This window comes from Convolutriloba macropyga, chromosome 4 (assembly GCF_964194025.1).
Source record: "Convolutriloba macropyga chromosome 4, txConMacr16.3, whole genome shotgun sequence".
Taxonomy (NCBI): Eukaryota; Metazoa; Xenacoelomorpha; order Acoela; family Convolutidae; genus Convolutriloba; species Convolutriloba macropyga.
Window position 1 is genome coordinate 53,639,147 of NC_134471.1, and position 13,821 is coordinate 53,652,967.

General features: G+C 39.1%; 1 protein-coding gene across 1 annotated transcript in view; it reads right to left on the minus strand.

Annotated features, from left to right (window-relative positions):
• Positions 1-6,174: 6,174 nt before the first annotated feature.
• LOC142337754 (uncharacterized) overlaps positions 6,175-13,821 on the minus strand; it is a 48,405-nt gene continuing 40,758 nt past the window's right edge. Inside the window, exons 5-7 of the mRNA XM_075387250.1 lie at positions 12,418-12,513; positions 11,994-12,183; positions 6,175-9,948 (exon numbers count right to left, since the gene is read on the minus strand). Coding sequence (XP_075243365.1) covers positions 6,761-9,948; positions 11,994-12,183; positions 12,418-12,513 — 3,474 coding nt within the window. The 3' untranslated portion in view covers positions 6,175-6,760. The remainder of the gene's footprint in view (positions 9,949-11,993; positions 12,184-12,417; positions 12,514-13,821) is intronic.

Sequence of the window (13,821 nt, forward strand, 5' to 3'; positions counted from 1 at the left end):
AGTTTACCGGCTAGCCTATGCTCTACTGCTCATTCCAATCATAGGTTTTATAGTTTTTTTACGTTTTCTCATGTTCCTATTTTCTGTCTTGCACTTCGTCAGGCAGGCACAACAAGGACTACTCGCTATACTAATATTAGTGAAGATTGCAGCGGCGGTAACTAATGAATGATGAAAAAACAGGCAATGGGAATTTTCGTCTTCCGGTTCCGCGTTTTCCATTTTATCTAAATACATCAATTTGAAAAGTATATCAATCTATGGGGGAGTTGAAGCAAACAAAGTTATCTGTAGGCAATTTTGAACAGTTTCAAGTACCTCTTAGAAAGTAGGGGTCGTTCGAATGCAAAAGAGATCAAGTTCTAAAAATGATTTACTTCAAAAAAATACACATCAGAGCCTTCTTTGAAGTGGAAACAAAGAATTAAGGCACACAAAGAGTACAACTTAGACAATTAACTAAACTTAAATAATTATTTAAGTATCTATTAGAATGCTTCTAGAGTTTTCAAGCATTTTTTTAACATCTCGGTTCTACCCATTTCTTCCCTTTTTTGCCTAAAGAACAGCTTCGCAATTGCCAATAAATATTCTATTGGATTCTGTTTGCTGGCCATTTCAGTACCTCCTGCTCCTTTTCTTTGAATATATTGATGACTATCTTTGATTTATGCATATGAGCATCATGTTGATTCCAACATTTTGAAGAAAAATTAAACAGTATCCGCCCAGCTGATTGTATTGTACCCCAAAATGTACAAACTCAATTTTTTTGTCGACAAGATATCTGTTACCTTTCTCCAAAAAACTCGCTCAACTCCTTCGCCGGAGATTTCTTGAGCCTGGTCTTTTTTGTACAGTTTCCATGTTTACTGTGCACTTGATCTTGATTTCTAGCCAAGTTGCTTAGTTTTCTGACCAGAAAATTTGGGCATTTCGAATCACAACAGCGTGGCAAACAGTTTAACCATCTTTTCTGTGTAGCGGAGAAAACGCGAATGAAAACTGGTTTAGATCTAACGCCTTAATTCACGCCTAAGTGCACTTTTGGAGCAAAATAATGCCGAAAGGGCACAAATTGTGCTTTAAGTAGCTTATTGTATATTTGATTTGCAACAAATGCACATTGGCGGCCGCCAAATCCACAAAGTGATTTAGTCAGCGATCATTGTTAGCGTTTGGGAAACAAAGTGAGCAGCAACGACAGTTAATCCAGTCTATGTAGTCGCAGCTGTGCCAACTGAGTTCGAAATTATAATTAAATAAACAATGTGATAAATGGGCCCTTTCAAAGAGTAGAATTGGAAAACATAACCGACTAACGTCGGAGCGAAGTGCTCTCAAACGACAGGCAAGCGATTGTCTTCATCAGTAGCTAGCTACGGTTTAGTGAGGCTAGCTTTAGCTTAATTGAAGGGGTGTGAAGTGAACGTAGCGGGGGCGTGAGGGTCAACCGCCTTCACACCGTAAGTATTTAGTCTCCAAAACAGTATCTGTGAATCGCATACTTTGAGACTAGTGAGGTGAAAGGCTCTTAGAGCACTTAATGCCCACTGGGCGCTACCAGTTTATCCCGTTTTTGAGGACGAAAAGTGAAATGGGTCAGACGAAAAATTGCATAAAAACGACAGGACTAATATAATTGCTACAAACTTCGTTCAAGAGCAATTAACTCTGTTCATTCTGAGACGTTTCTTAAATTCTGCAATTTTCTAATATTTAAAAATATTTATTTCAATATCTATTTCCAATATCTCTTACATTAATATTTGCGCAAATGGGTGTCATTTTAGATATAAAATCTTAGTGAAAATTTTAAATATCCATTTCCTATTCAATGTTTCAATTGCAATGAGGGAGATCTGAAAAACCAATAGTAAACACGTTCTCGAAGTTAGCTTATCAGAGCACATAATAACAGAGTTAACAAATTATGATCTTCGTTTTAATTAAACAAAAAAGGCTGCCTATTGTCTTTATTCCATGAAATGATATTCAGCAATTTATTTAAATTTGCAGCTGAATCAAACTCCGAAACAATAATCGAGCAATCACATCTGCTTAATTTCCCACGGATAATCTCCTTCAGTTGAAGCAATGAAGGAAAAATGTAAACAATGTAATAAATAACGAAACAGCTGGAGAAAAGCAGAGAAAAGTTCCAGCAATTTTGTAATAAGTGCTCTACCGGAGGCTGTGTACAATACTTACAAGTATGTGAACTACACTTGCAATATTTTGCCAACATTTGCAATATTTCGTCAGTACTTTTATCATTGCTCCAGTTATTCATGCAGACATAAGTAATCCGGTATCACATTTTACTCGTGGTAATTACACTTACGTTTTTCGCTGTCAAAAACGCAAGTCCGCTCAAGGTGAACGTAAGTGCAGTTCACAAGGGTAATTATGAAAACATGTATAAACCTGCATTCGAATGCAACTTTGCACAAAGTTACATTCCTAGAATTTTTAGAATAGATTTCGGTAGTTACAAAACAATGCCCTAAGATGATCCTATAAACACAAAGGTTCGCTCAAATAGAAAAATAAACCAAAATTCTTTGACTGTAATCTTTACTTACATTCGAATGCAATTTTGGACGCAGTTACATGGTTAGAATGTTGTCAAGTAGACAATAATGTTCTTTTCCGTCACCTTTTCAATTTCCCTTTTATATTTCCACTATTTTCAAAGGCGATAAAATCCTTGACTAACTTTATAAATCAAAAGTAGATTTCAGTAGTTACAAAACGATGTCCTAAGATGATCCTACAAACACCGAAGTTCAATCAAAAATAAAAAATGAATAAACCCACTAATTCGAATCACTTGCTCTCAATTGCTTGCCGTGAGGCTTGATTTTCATTTGCTAGCTTAAGTTTAGCCACCAATTAAGAAGTTGGGAAGTTAAAAAAGGACTAGTAAAGCTCAAAAAAATGCAGAGAGACAATGACCACAATTTTGCTCAACCAAAAGTCAAATTAAGAGATGAGTCACATTACAAAAGACTATCAGTACCCACGCAATTGCAACACAATTTATTTAGAAACAATTAGAAGCCTGCCTCCCATATAAATTCTTTTTTTAAAACATAACCGACTAAACGTCGGAAGAATTGCTCTCGAACGACTGGTTGGAGCTATAATCAACTGCAGCCTGCTTCATTCGGGGGGGGGGGGGGGGGGGGGTGGGCTAAATGTGACTAAGAAGTACAATAGGGGGCTTCAAATCACCACATTAGAGGTTAACATATACCATTATAAAAGATTTAAAGTAAAAAATGACACCAGTTTCGGCGCACTTTTCATTTGACTTTTAGTATTAAATTGCCGCCAATTGATTTTAGCTGCTTGAAATTGTGATTAGGAGAGAATTTTAGATCACGCGAAACGCAAAAAAGTCAAAGGGCGTAAAAGTCAACCGAAAAGTCAAAATTGTCAAGCAAAATTTTGCATAAAAAAGACACGTTTACAATAATTGCTATGAACTTCGTTCAAGATCAATTAAAAAAGATATAGGTATAATACGATCTGATTATTTCAGCTGAGGAATAAATGGAGGAAGAACTAGCCAATCATAATATATTTAAATTTTAAAACTGTCATTGAATGCTATGCACGACAATCAGGAATCGCTCCGGTTAAATTTCCAAATTCATTGCCTTTAAAAGGTCAAAAATATTTACGGATGCGAACCAGCCCGTTTTTTCAAAAAATTCTGTGAGGAAACAACATCCAAAATTTATATTGTTGCAATTTAATTTAGAGGGGGTGTAGCTTAGAAACGTAGTTTTATTGATCCAAAAGATCACTCAACTTAGAACACTCCAAAATGAAGATCTCACGAGTGAAAAAGTCACTAAGGAAGTCAAATAATATTCTGGAATAAACGAACAGGGCTCAAATAATTGAACATAACCGACTAACGTCGGGCGAATTGCTCTCAAACGAACGGCTGGCTTTGTCAGTAGCTAGCAACGCTGTAGTGAGGCTAGCTTTAGATTGATTCGACTCTGCAACTTTTAGTTTTCTAGCCTTGTTAGTAAATAAATCAAATAAAGAACTGATATTTTAAAAATTTGCGAAATATTGCAAAATTTAAAAGAAAAGATTCCATATTTCGCAGTGAATTATCGAAATTAATTTTGTCTCTGGAGTTATGTCAAGTAACACATATGTAAAATTTTTAAAAAGCTTGATAAAAATTGTGAAAATTAGTATAAAGGTGCATGTTTTAGCAATCGGTTTTTCGTCAGTAGACACGGGGGGGGGGTTACACCAGGTGGCTGATGGGCAGGGAGGGGTGGCAACATTGGGGTGGGGGCAACAGCGCGGTGGGGGGATGGTGCAATAGTGGGGTTGTCTTCAACCTCTAAGAACCGCCCTTCACACCATAAGTATAATTCTCCAAAACAGTTTGAGCTGAAACAGAGCTGAAAAGCTCTAAGAGCACTTGATGCCCGCTGGGCGCTACCTGTTTATCCCATTTTTGAGGACGAAAAGTCAAAAGCTTCAGACAAAAAAATCTGTCAAGCGAAAAATCGCATAAAAAAAGACCGACAGGAACAATATAATTGCTACAAACTTCGTTTGAGAGCAATTAAAAAGTCAGTGCACTATATAGGCACTTCAACTTCGAAAATTAGGCGCCCTAAATAAGCCACCTTTCAAGCTTGAGCGCAATTTTCGTATGTTAGAACAAAATCTTTGTCGCGCAAGGGACTTAGTGGCCTGACACGAGAGCGCTTGCGCCCGAGTTCTGGGCACGATACCCGAGGGGGACTATGATTTTGTTCTAACCTATGTAATCATAGCCGGCAGATTGCCGGAATAGCTGCGAAAGAATAGACTTGCGTGTCGTATAATAGAGATAGAAACCGATACAGATATAAGTTGAAAAAGTTATCGACGCCGGTGAAAAAGCTATAAAAAAATTAAACGATAAATTAATGAAGCTTGTTAAAAATCATTACGCAGAAGCCTTTTAATAAGGGACCCTTATTACATATATGAGTTCCTTTGACCTTGACCTAATTCAAAATTAACTTAAGTGTTAAAGTGCAGAAGTCATTTTATTGAGTGAGGTAAGTCACTGATGACCAAAATCTAATCACACAAAAAACTTTTTCTAGAGAAAAAGAGAGAAAAATGACGTCACGCGCGCAAAAGCAGTTACTGAGAGGAAGAAGTCATTCAGAAAATTTGAGTTTTCAGCTTTGAGGTGTGAACAAATGTAAAACAAAACGAAAAAAGAGCGTCAGACGACGAAACAAAAAAACATAGCAGGACAAGTCCTGACGTACAATTCAAAGAATTTTCATTAACTAAACAAAAAACTAGACCTAGAACGGACTACGAGTGAATTGGGAAAACCATTTCTAAAAAAATCAGATAAAAAAACAAAAAATTAATGTCAAAATGCCACTAGCGAGAACAAAAAACCCCTAGCGAGAAATGTCAATCTGATTCTCACAAAAAACTAGGCCAATAATGAACTACAAATGGATTGGAAAAACCATTTGGAAAAAAATCCGATCACAAAATTGAAAAAAACTGAAAAAACAGTAAATAGCAAAGTGAAATTGCCGCATGCGAACAAAAAACCACTAGCGAGAAAGCGAATTTTTGTTCAAACACCGATTTCTCACTCTACTTTAAAATTAGAGCAAAAAATATCACGCCGCAAAACCACTCGCCTTTTCGCTCCATTTCCTGTTTCGGCGTGACCAAAATCACTACTCCAATTTGACTTCAAAAATCATGAAAATGTGTGAACAGATCTTAAAAAAAAATAGACAGCGCCCCAATACAATTCAAATTCTTTGAATTGTAAAAAACCAAGAGCACCGCAATATAGCTCCTCTCAGCTTACAGCTATAAAATTTTTTTGAAATTTGGAATTTAAAGTCAGACGTTTTCTTAAAATATACAATAGTTAAATAAACCAGCGGTCTCCGTCTCCGATACAGCCGTTTACTTATAGTAGTTTGATTCAAGTGTCAAAAAGTAGAACTCTAAATTAGCACACTAAGTTTAGGGCAAAACTTTTACTTCTTCAAGTCTAAGTGCAATCTTTCAAACTAAACTCATTGCCTCGAAGTTTTAGCGATCGATGAAATTGTACCCTGGGTTATCTAACACGACTTAATGTCCTCTCTAACACCGACCCCATTAAAAATGCGAAGTGTTATTGATGAATTTAATTGATAAAACTGAGAAAGTAAATGAGAACAATTACATGTAATCATACTAAAAACTTTATTTATGTATTCATTTCAGAGGTCAGTTAATGAGTTGCGTCATTTAACTACTAATTGAGAGATAAAATTAAACTTTTTTTATTGCACTACTAAAATTATCATCAATTCAGAAAAGAGAATTATCTGGAAAAGAAGAGTGTTGAAAATGAAAGCCGTAGATTGTTTACAGAGTATAATATATATTATATGCACCAATGCATTGTCAGAAAATTGTACAATGACATCTAAGATTTATGAGACCAAAAAGCAACTGAAACTCTACGAAATATTCCGAAAGTAGCATCTCAATCTGATGAAACAGTCATAGAAATTGGATTTCTATTCCAAGCAGATAGAAAAGGAATAAATTTTTAACAGAAAAATTGAAATAAATTGTGCATAACTTGTGCAAAGTTACCGGAACTAAGAGTTTGGAAAAAAATCTAAATGGTAAATTTAATCCATGCCGATTATTCGATTAGGACATTCCAGAAGTTTCTAGAAGAAAGACCCTTCCATCAAATGACAGTCTCAACTTTAGCTCGTCTGTTGTTGGAAGTCGCTGGTGATGCCAATGCAGAAGCTTTTGAGTTCAGCGAAAGTCTTGAAAAATCTCCAGTCGAGCTTTCTGGTTCGATTATTGTCTCTAATTTTGGTTTTCTACACAGTGCAGCACGCCTTGCAGCTTCCCCATGGTTAATGTAATTGCTTTTAATACTGGAAGTGGGTTGTGATCCATTTGATTGCCCATTTGGCAAGACACTCGATGCGTCCGTAGGACTCCTGGCAGCATTTGGGCTAATCACGGGTTCCGGAACCGCTTTACTCAAACCTCCAGTGTGGACGAAAAGGTTGCTGGTGTCACGAGGCTTCCTGGGCAGTGGGGGAGGGGCTCGTTTCTGGTAAATCAAGGTCGGTTCAGTTGGGGGCATAGGAGGCGGTCTTCGGGGAATTGGAATCGAGGGTGTAGTTACATATACCGGGTTTGATCTTGCCTGGTAATTTTGGTTTTGGTTCATGAGCACTGAGGGCGGATTTTGGGTGGTGATCTGATCATGAGATGGGTTCATAGCTCGCATATGGGGCGATACAGGAGGGAACGAATCAGGACTTAGATGAGACCCCCGGCTGGGATCTAGAACAGTTTGACTGTCAAGCGACCCTTTTCTATTTTGCGGCTTTCTTTCGTAATTCAAAATTCGATTCGACATTTGCGCTTGATGATCATAAGATTGCAAATGAGTCAAATCGACAAGACGCATGTAGTCTGACTTCTTAACTGCGTCGTCTTTAGCAGCCAATTTTGGATAGAAATACTGCTTTCCACTAGTAGAACCTGTAGAGTTTTGACCTGCGTTTTGTTGCTGCTGTGGCTGTAACTGTTGTGCTGTCTGTCTGTTTACAGGTGAGCAGGGTGACTGTTGCCTCTGACTCAGAGGAGAAAACTGGTGATAATCTGCCATGTTGGCTCTGGAAGGGGTGACGTGTACTGGCGACATTGCATGTTGATGATTATGTTGATGGTTGCCAGATTGAATCTGAGGAATTAAAAACCCGCTTGGTTTGTTCTGGGGGACCATTGTTCCCGACTCCCCCGCGGACATGGAACCTTGCTGACTTCCCAGGGAATAGTTTGAGGATTGCTGCATGTGAAGACTTAGTACCGGTCCACCCGGGCTCGGCTGTGATGGAAAGAATCCACCAGATGTATCACTCAGAGGTCCTGGTGATAATTGCATAATTTGAGGAGAATTTTGCTGCGAGTACTTGATGGTTCCATCTCGCATATTGAGTGTGCTACTGTTAAAGTTTGAAGGCATCTCGCAATTAAATAATGGATGACTGAATTTAGAGTTGCTCCCGTGAGATGACGGGCTACTTAATCTAAAAACTTTGCTAATTTTGCCAAAAACTGATAGACGTCTCTGCTTTTTCTGGATCTGTTTCTCACGCGACTCCTGCTCCTGCTTCCAAGCTTGCTGCAAAATGGACATCTGAAGATATTCGGTTGCCGCTTCTTGGGATGACATTGGCTGCTGAGTTTGTTGAGGTGAAAATTGGGCGGTTGCATTTGAATCAACAAAACCCGATGACGTCTCTTGGCCAGGATTGAACCCGAGATAATTCTGGTTATAGGAGTAACTATGCGAAAGATCTTCATTAGCATGTTCGCCCTGTATGTCTATCACACTTTGTTCATGCATATAACCCGATAACATTGGAGCTTGCTGAGGTGAAAATGAAGACATTCCAATCTGTTGTGCGTTCTGATGATGCATTGAGGTAGAAATTATTGCAGAGGAACCATCTATTGGATACGATCGTTTTTCATTATTTCCTCCCACCATGCTTGCTATATTATGACCGATTGTATTCGTATGCTCGGCGCTACATGGCTCATCGTAGTGGTTATATATTTGTTCCTCGGTCTCTGTTACGGAATTTCCTCCCCCTCCGCCACCATTTCGTGAATCTAGAGATCCCTGGTTATCATTATTATTGCGACTATTGTTACCCATTCCCGAAATAACCCTCTTATCAAGGGAGGAATTTGCTGAAGATGACGATACACTAATGTTTGGATCGGTAGCACTCTGGTTAATTCCAAATCCTCCATTCGGCGCTTCATTCGCAGCTCCCAAAGACTGGCAAGAAAAATGGTCCGAAGATATCGACAAAGCTGCACTTTGACGATGTTCACTTCTTATTGTATTTTTGTTAGAAAGCGAGTTTAGGAACCTGCTATTTCTTTGTTGGCCATCTAACGGTCCTCGACTTGGAAGTGCAGGAGCCTGGGTATCGTGGGTACTACCACTCGAACCAAGATCACTTCGTTTAGTAGGTGAGAAGTTCTGATTAGCGCTTTCTGGCAGGCTTCCATACGCTTCAAGCAACTGTATTATATCTTTATGACCATTCTTAACAGCGATTCTCATCGGATTTCGACCGTGTTCGTCTTCGTGTTGCGGATCAGCCTGATGGTGCAGCAAATATTTGACCGTTTCTAAATGACCTTCCTGCACGGCAATAACTAGCGCAGTTGCTCCTTGCTTGCACGCGTGTTCTATATCCGCTCCGTAAGCAAGCATCAACTCCACAACTTCCTTGCGATTCTCCCACGCAGCCATGAGCAACCCAGTCAGGCCCTCATGGTCCGCGTGATAGCAATCTGCTCCGTGTTCCAGCAACAACTGGCACATGTCCAAATGTCCAACCCACGCAGCCACAATCAAGGCAGATCTGCCGTTATTATCGACACTGTTGACATTCGCACCTCTGCTAATCAAGTGTCGTACCATTGTCACTTTGTTGTCCTGAGCTAGAAAGTAAAGCACTGTACGACCTTCTGGATCCCTGATTTCGATGTCACATCCGATAGATAAAAAGTGGTCCACTATAGGAATGCGCTCCTCCAAAGCCGCGAATCGGAACGCATCCAGTCCATTATGAGCTGTGTGTTGGCTATCCGCACCCTCGCGAAGCAGATACTTCAAAGCAGTCAAACTACCACTTTCGGCGGCGTAAATCAAAGGTGTCTTGCCATCATTATCCAGCTCATCAATTCTGGCACCTGCTTCCAATAATATGTGGCACATTTCGACAGTTCCCTCGGCAGCCGAAAGGTGCAAAGGCGTGCACCCGTTGTCATCTTTGTGGTTCTCGTCTAAGCTATGTTCGATAAGAATTGTGGCTACCTCGACATGACCTTAAATCAAACAAAATATAATTAAGTTCTGATACTGTTTACAATGATAGCCATCTTATTTACCTGATCTGTTGATCGCAAATAAGTTCTTAATCATCTAGGTCTAATTTGGTTAAGAAGCTCCAGGTAAAACCAGGAACGTGGTGCCATAAATTAACGTCCTTTTAGTTCTCTGAATATCTTATTGAGTTCTAACAATGTTGGCTATGATCGCAATCTTATTTCTGAAAAAACAAAAATAAATAAACTGACTAACATCGGAAAAATTGCTCTCCAATGACAAGCTGGGCAATTTAATTCAGGGGCTGTAGTCTAGATAAAATTTTCTTTATGGGTGCAAAAACAAAAGACGACAGTCGGGTTCGCACGCCGACCTCCTAAGTCTGATTCCGTAACCTCGACATAGGGCCATGTTATCGTCTCTCTAACAATTGTTTTGTTTGAACAACAAACTTTATTTCGGAGAGAGAGAGAGAGAGCAATTGAAATCACTCAAAAATCAAGTAGTGCGCGAAAATGTCACTTGAGAAGTCAAATATAACTCCAGAAGAAAAGCGCAAAAACGGTTAAGCGAAGAATTTCCATAAAAAGACGTTTTCAATAATTGCTTCTAAATTGAGAGCAATTAACCGGAAACGGGTTCCTGGAAAAGTAAAAACATAAACGAATGACGTCGGGCGAATTGCTCTCAAACGTTGGCTTCGGCAGTAACCAGCTGGGGCTCAAAGATTCAAGGATTGGGGGGGGGGGGGGGGTGAACTGTTTAGGCGGGTGGGGGCGTCAGGGTTGGGAGGGCTCGACGAGAAGGGGTCCAAACTGAAATGCCAGGTGGAGTAGGGTGGACTTGGGATGAGTGGGGCGGGAGGTCAAACTCTCAAGACTAAGAACCGCCCTTCACACCATGAAATTGTCGCCTCAAAACACTTTTGGTGAATCACATTCTTTAAGACTCGTAAACCGTAAGGCTATAAGAGAACCTAATGCCTTCCGAGCGTTACCTGTTTATCCCATTTTTGATGACGAAAAGTCAAATGGGTCAGACGAAAAATCGTTCAAGCCAAAAATCACAAAAAGACTACTATAATTGCTACAAACCAACTTTGTTTAGAAGCAATTAACAAACTTTTAGATTATTTGGGCGTAAAAAAGCGCGGAAAAGGGTATAAAATATTTACAAAATCGTGAAAATACTCCCACCTACTTATAGTATTCAAACAGTGAGCTAACAGTGAACATAACCGATTGGCATCGGCAAATTCTCTCAAACGACTACATTGCTGAAGAGAAAAAGTGGAATAGAGTTGTGCGCGTTACTTTGGGTTTTATGAGTGCATTGCCGTCGATTGCATTCAGCTGCTTAAAATTCTGAATAAGACCAATTTAGATCACACGAAAATCAATCGAAGTCAAGCGTGATAAAGTCACTTAAATAGTCAAATTGGTCAGACGAGACAGGACTCCAATAGTTGCAACCGTCTTTGTTTGAGAGCAATTATATTGACACAACATTCGCCGCACGTTCCGTCGAATTTTTCTTATTCAACAAACTAGTCAATTGCTCAAATTCAGACTAATAGCGCTAAACCAAAAATTTGATAAATCGATTCTAATAACCACGTCATTAGGCGTGCTATTTTTCATTACTTATGTCGAATAAACCCTGGACAACAGAAATTCAGGCTCGTTCCCATCCGCACAAATAATCAAACGAAATTCGTATTCCGTGTAACACAACTCAAAGCACGCACGTGCAATTTATAAAATGCCGAAAGTCGGCAGTGCCAGAAATTGATTTTCATTGACGTCCGACATTTTAAAAGGAGCAACTTGCGTGTTTTAATCAAGGTTACGTGACTCTGCAGCAGTCACTTCGAAATTCCGATTTAATATCTCGAACCACTTCGCGGTTCTCTTGATGACAATGATTATAGGCTAACTCAAATGTGCGTTTATCTTCCAACAAAAAAAAATAGGAAGCCGACAATTTACACGAACTTCAACACATTTTTAACAATAATTTGTGGTTCAGTAGCCCCTTGATGTACCTTGCAAAGCCGCGAGTGACAACAAAGACCTTCCCTCATGGTCCACTACATCCTGCTGTGCTCCCCAGTTGATCAAGGCCACCACAGTTGCACCCTGGCCCCCATGCACAGCGTGGTACAAGGCCGTACGACCCAAGGAATCCGAGAACTGTGCATTTGCTTTTCCTCTACTCAACAGTAGCTCCACAATCTAAAACAAAATATTTTCGAACAGGGCTTACATTACAGTTCACTTTGTGAAAATTGACGACGAAAGTAAATTTCAACTGGGGGGGGGGGGGGTTCATAACAGAAGCGGTAAATTTCCAGGTTTATTTGAAACCAAATATAAGCATTTTCTGTAATGGGAACCATTTACTGTTCATAGAAAATGCCATAGAATATGAGGGAATATGAAAGACGTCATGGGCATTATTGAACTTACCCTGCTGTGTCCCTGAGCAGCAGCTATTCCGAGAGGCGACATTCCATCACTGTTCACGTAATCCACCGTCGCCTTCTCATCCAGCAAAATGTTCACCTGAAACGTATCAAACAGTGAATATATGAGGACATTCTTTAACTATTTTCAGTTACACAACTTTAATACTGGTTACAAAAGTTGTCATTTAAAATTTGTGGCAAGGAATAAGTAAAAGTTTTCCAATTTTGAGGCTAAAAAGTCGGGATTTTCATAATTGATACTTCCTTACTTGGGTTATATTTGCAACCCCAGCAAACATGCTATATTTCAATCAGCCGTTTCAACTAGAAGGTGGTTGTAAAATGCACGGGAGGGGGCACTAAGAGCGGGAAAATCCATGTTTTGTATCAGTGATGGCATATCAGGTGTTCAGGGATAATTACGTCTTCAAACCTCCGAAATATCGCCAATTTGAACTTGAACACTTCTTCCAGCAAAAAAAATATTTAGGTCAATAAATTAAGCTTAATTTATCCTGGTTACTCTTTTCCTACTAAACCACAACCTAAAACTTGAATAAAATTGTACTAACGAAAAATTACGAACCATTTCCGATCGCATTTCGATTTCTAAGAATACAATTTATGCAGACTTTGGAACTGACAAATGCAGAAATTGGTGGGAAAATGTTTACCTCAAAGTGCTCTGGTCGGGCAATCGCAAACATATTAAAAACAGTAATAAAAATAACATCAACAAAACCCAAACAGGCTAAACTCACTCCAACTCTAGGGTTCAAATAAACACGGAAGTAATAAATAAACTAAACAAAGTGACTTCAAACACACAAAATTTGTGAGCACACCAAACATAGTCCTTTCTGTGACAGATTTGAGCAATCTTTGCATTCCAGTTCATCAAACAAAAGAAAGCCAAGTTTAAAACTAACTTCAAATCGACCAACAACATTCAGTTCGAAACAGTCCAGTGACGCGAAGGGTACCACATGACACCAATTTGGTCGAATCAAAAACACGACTTTGCAAACTTATGCAACCATGTACAACTAGTTTAATTTGATCACATATTCAGATGGATTGTTGAGAAAGTACACTTAAAGTAACAGTTTGGTGATAGCTATGATTTCTGCACATCAGAAGACACAAATTTGTCAGAATTCATGCCATAGTTTGATCTCAACAAAGTTGCTACACGATTTTTGTCATGCACCTAGGTATTCAGCAAACACTGCATAAAAGCGTTTATAACGGTTGACTTTTGAAACCACTGTCATAGTTTCAGAAAATTAAGACATATGTACCTGAATTGTTAAATCAGGACGTAGGCAAAAGATTAGTTAATTTACACGTGAATATTGGCACAAGGCACAGCTCTTCCCCGACACTTGCTGTTACGTCACGAGAA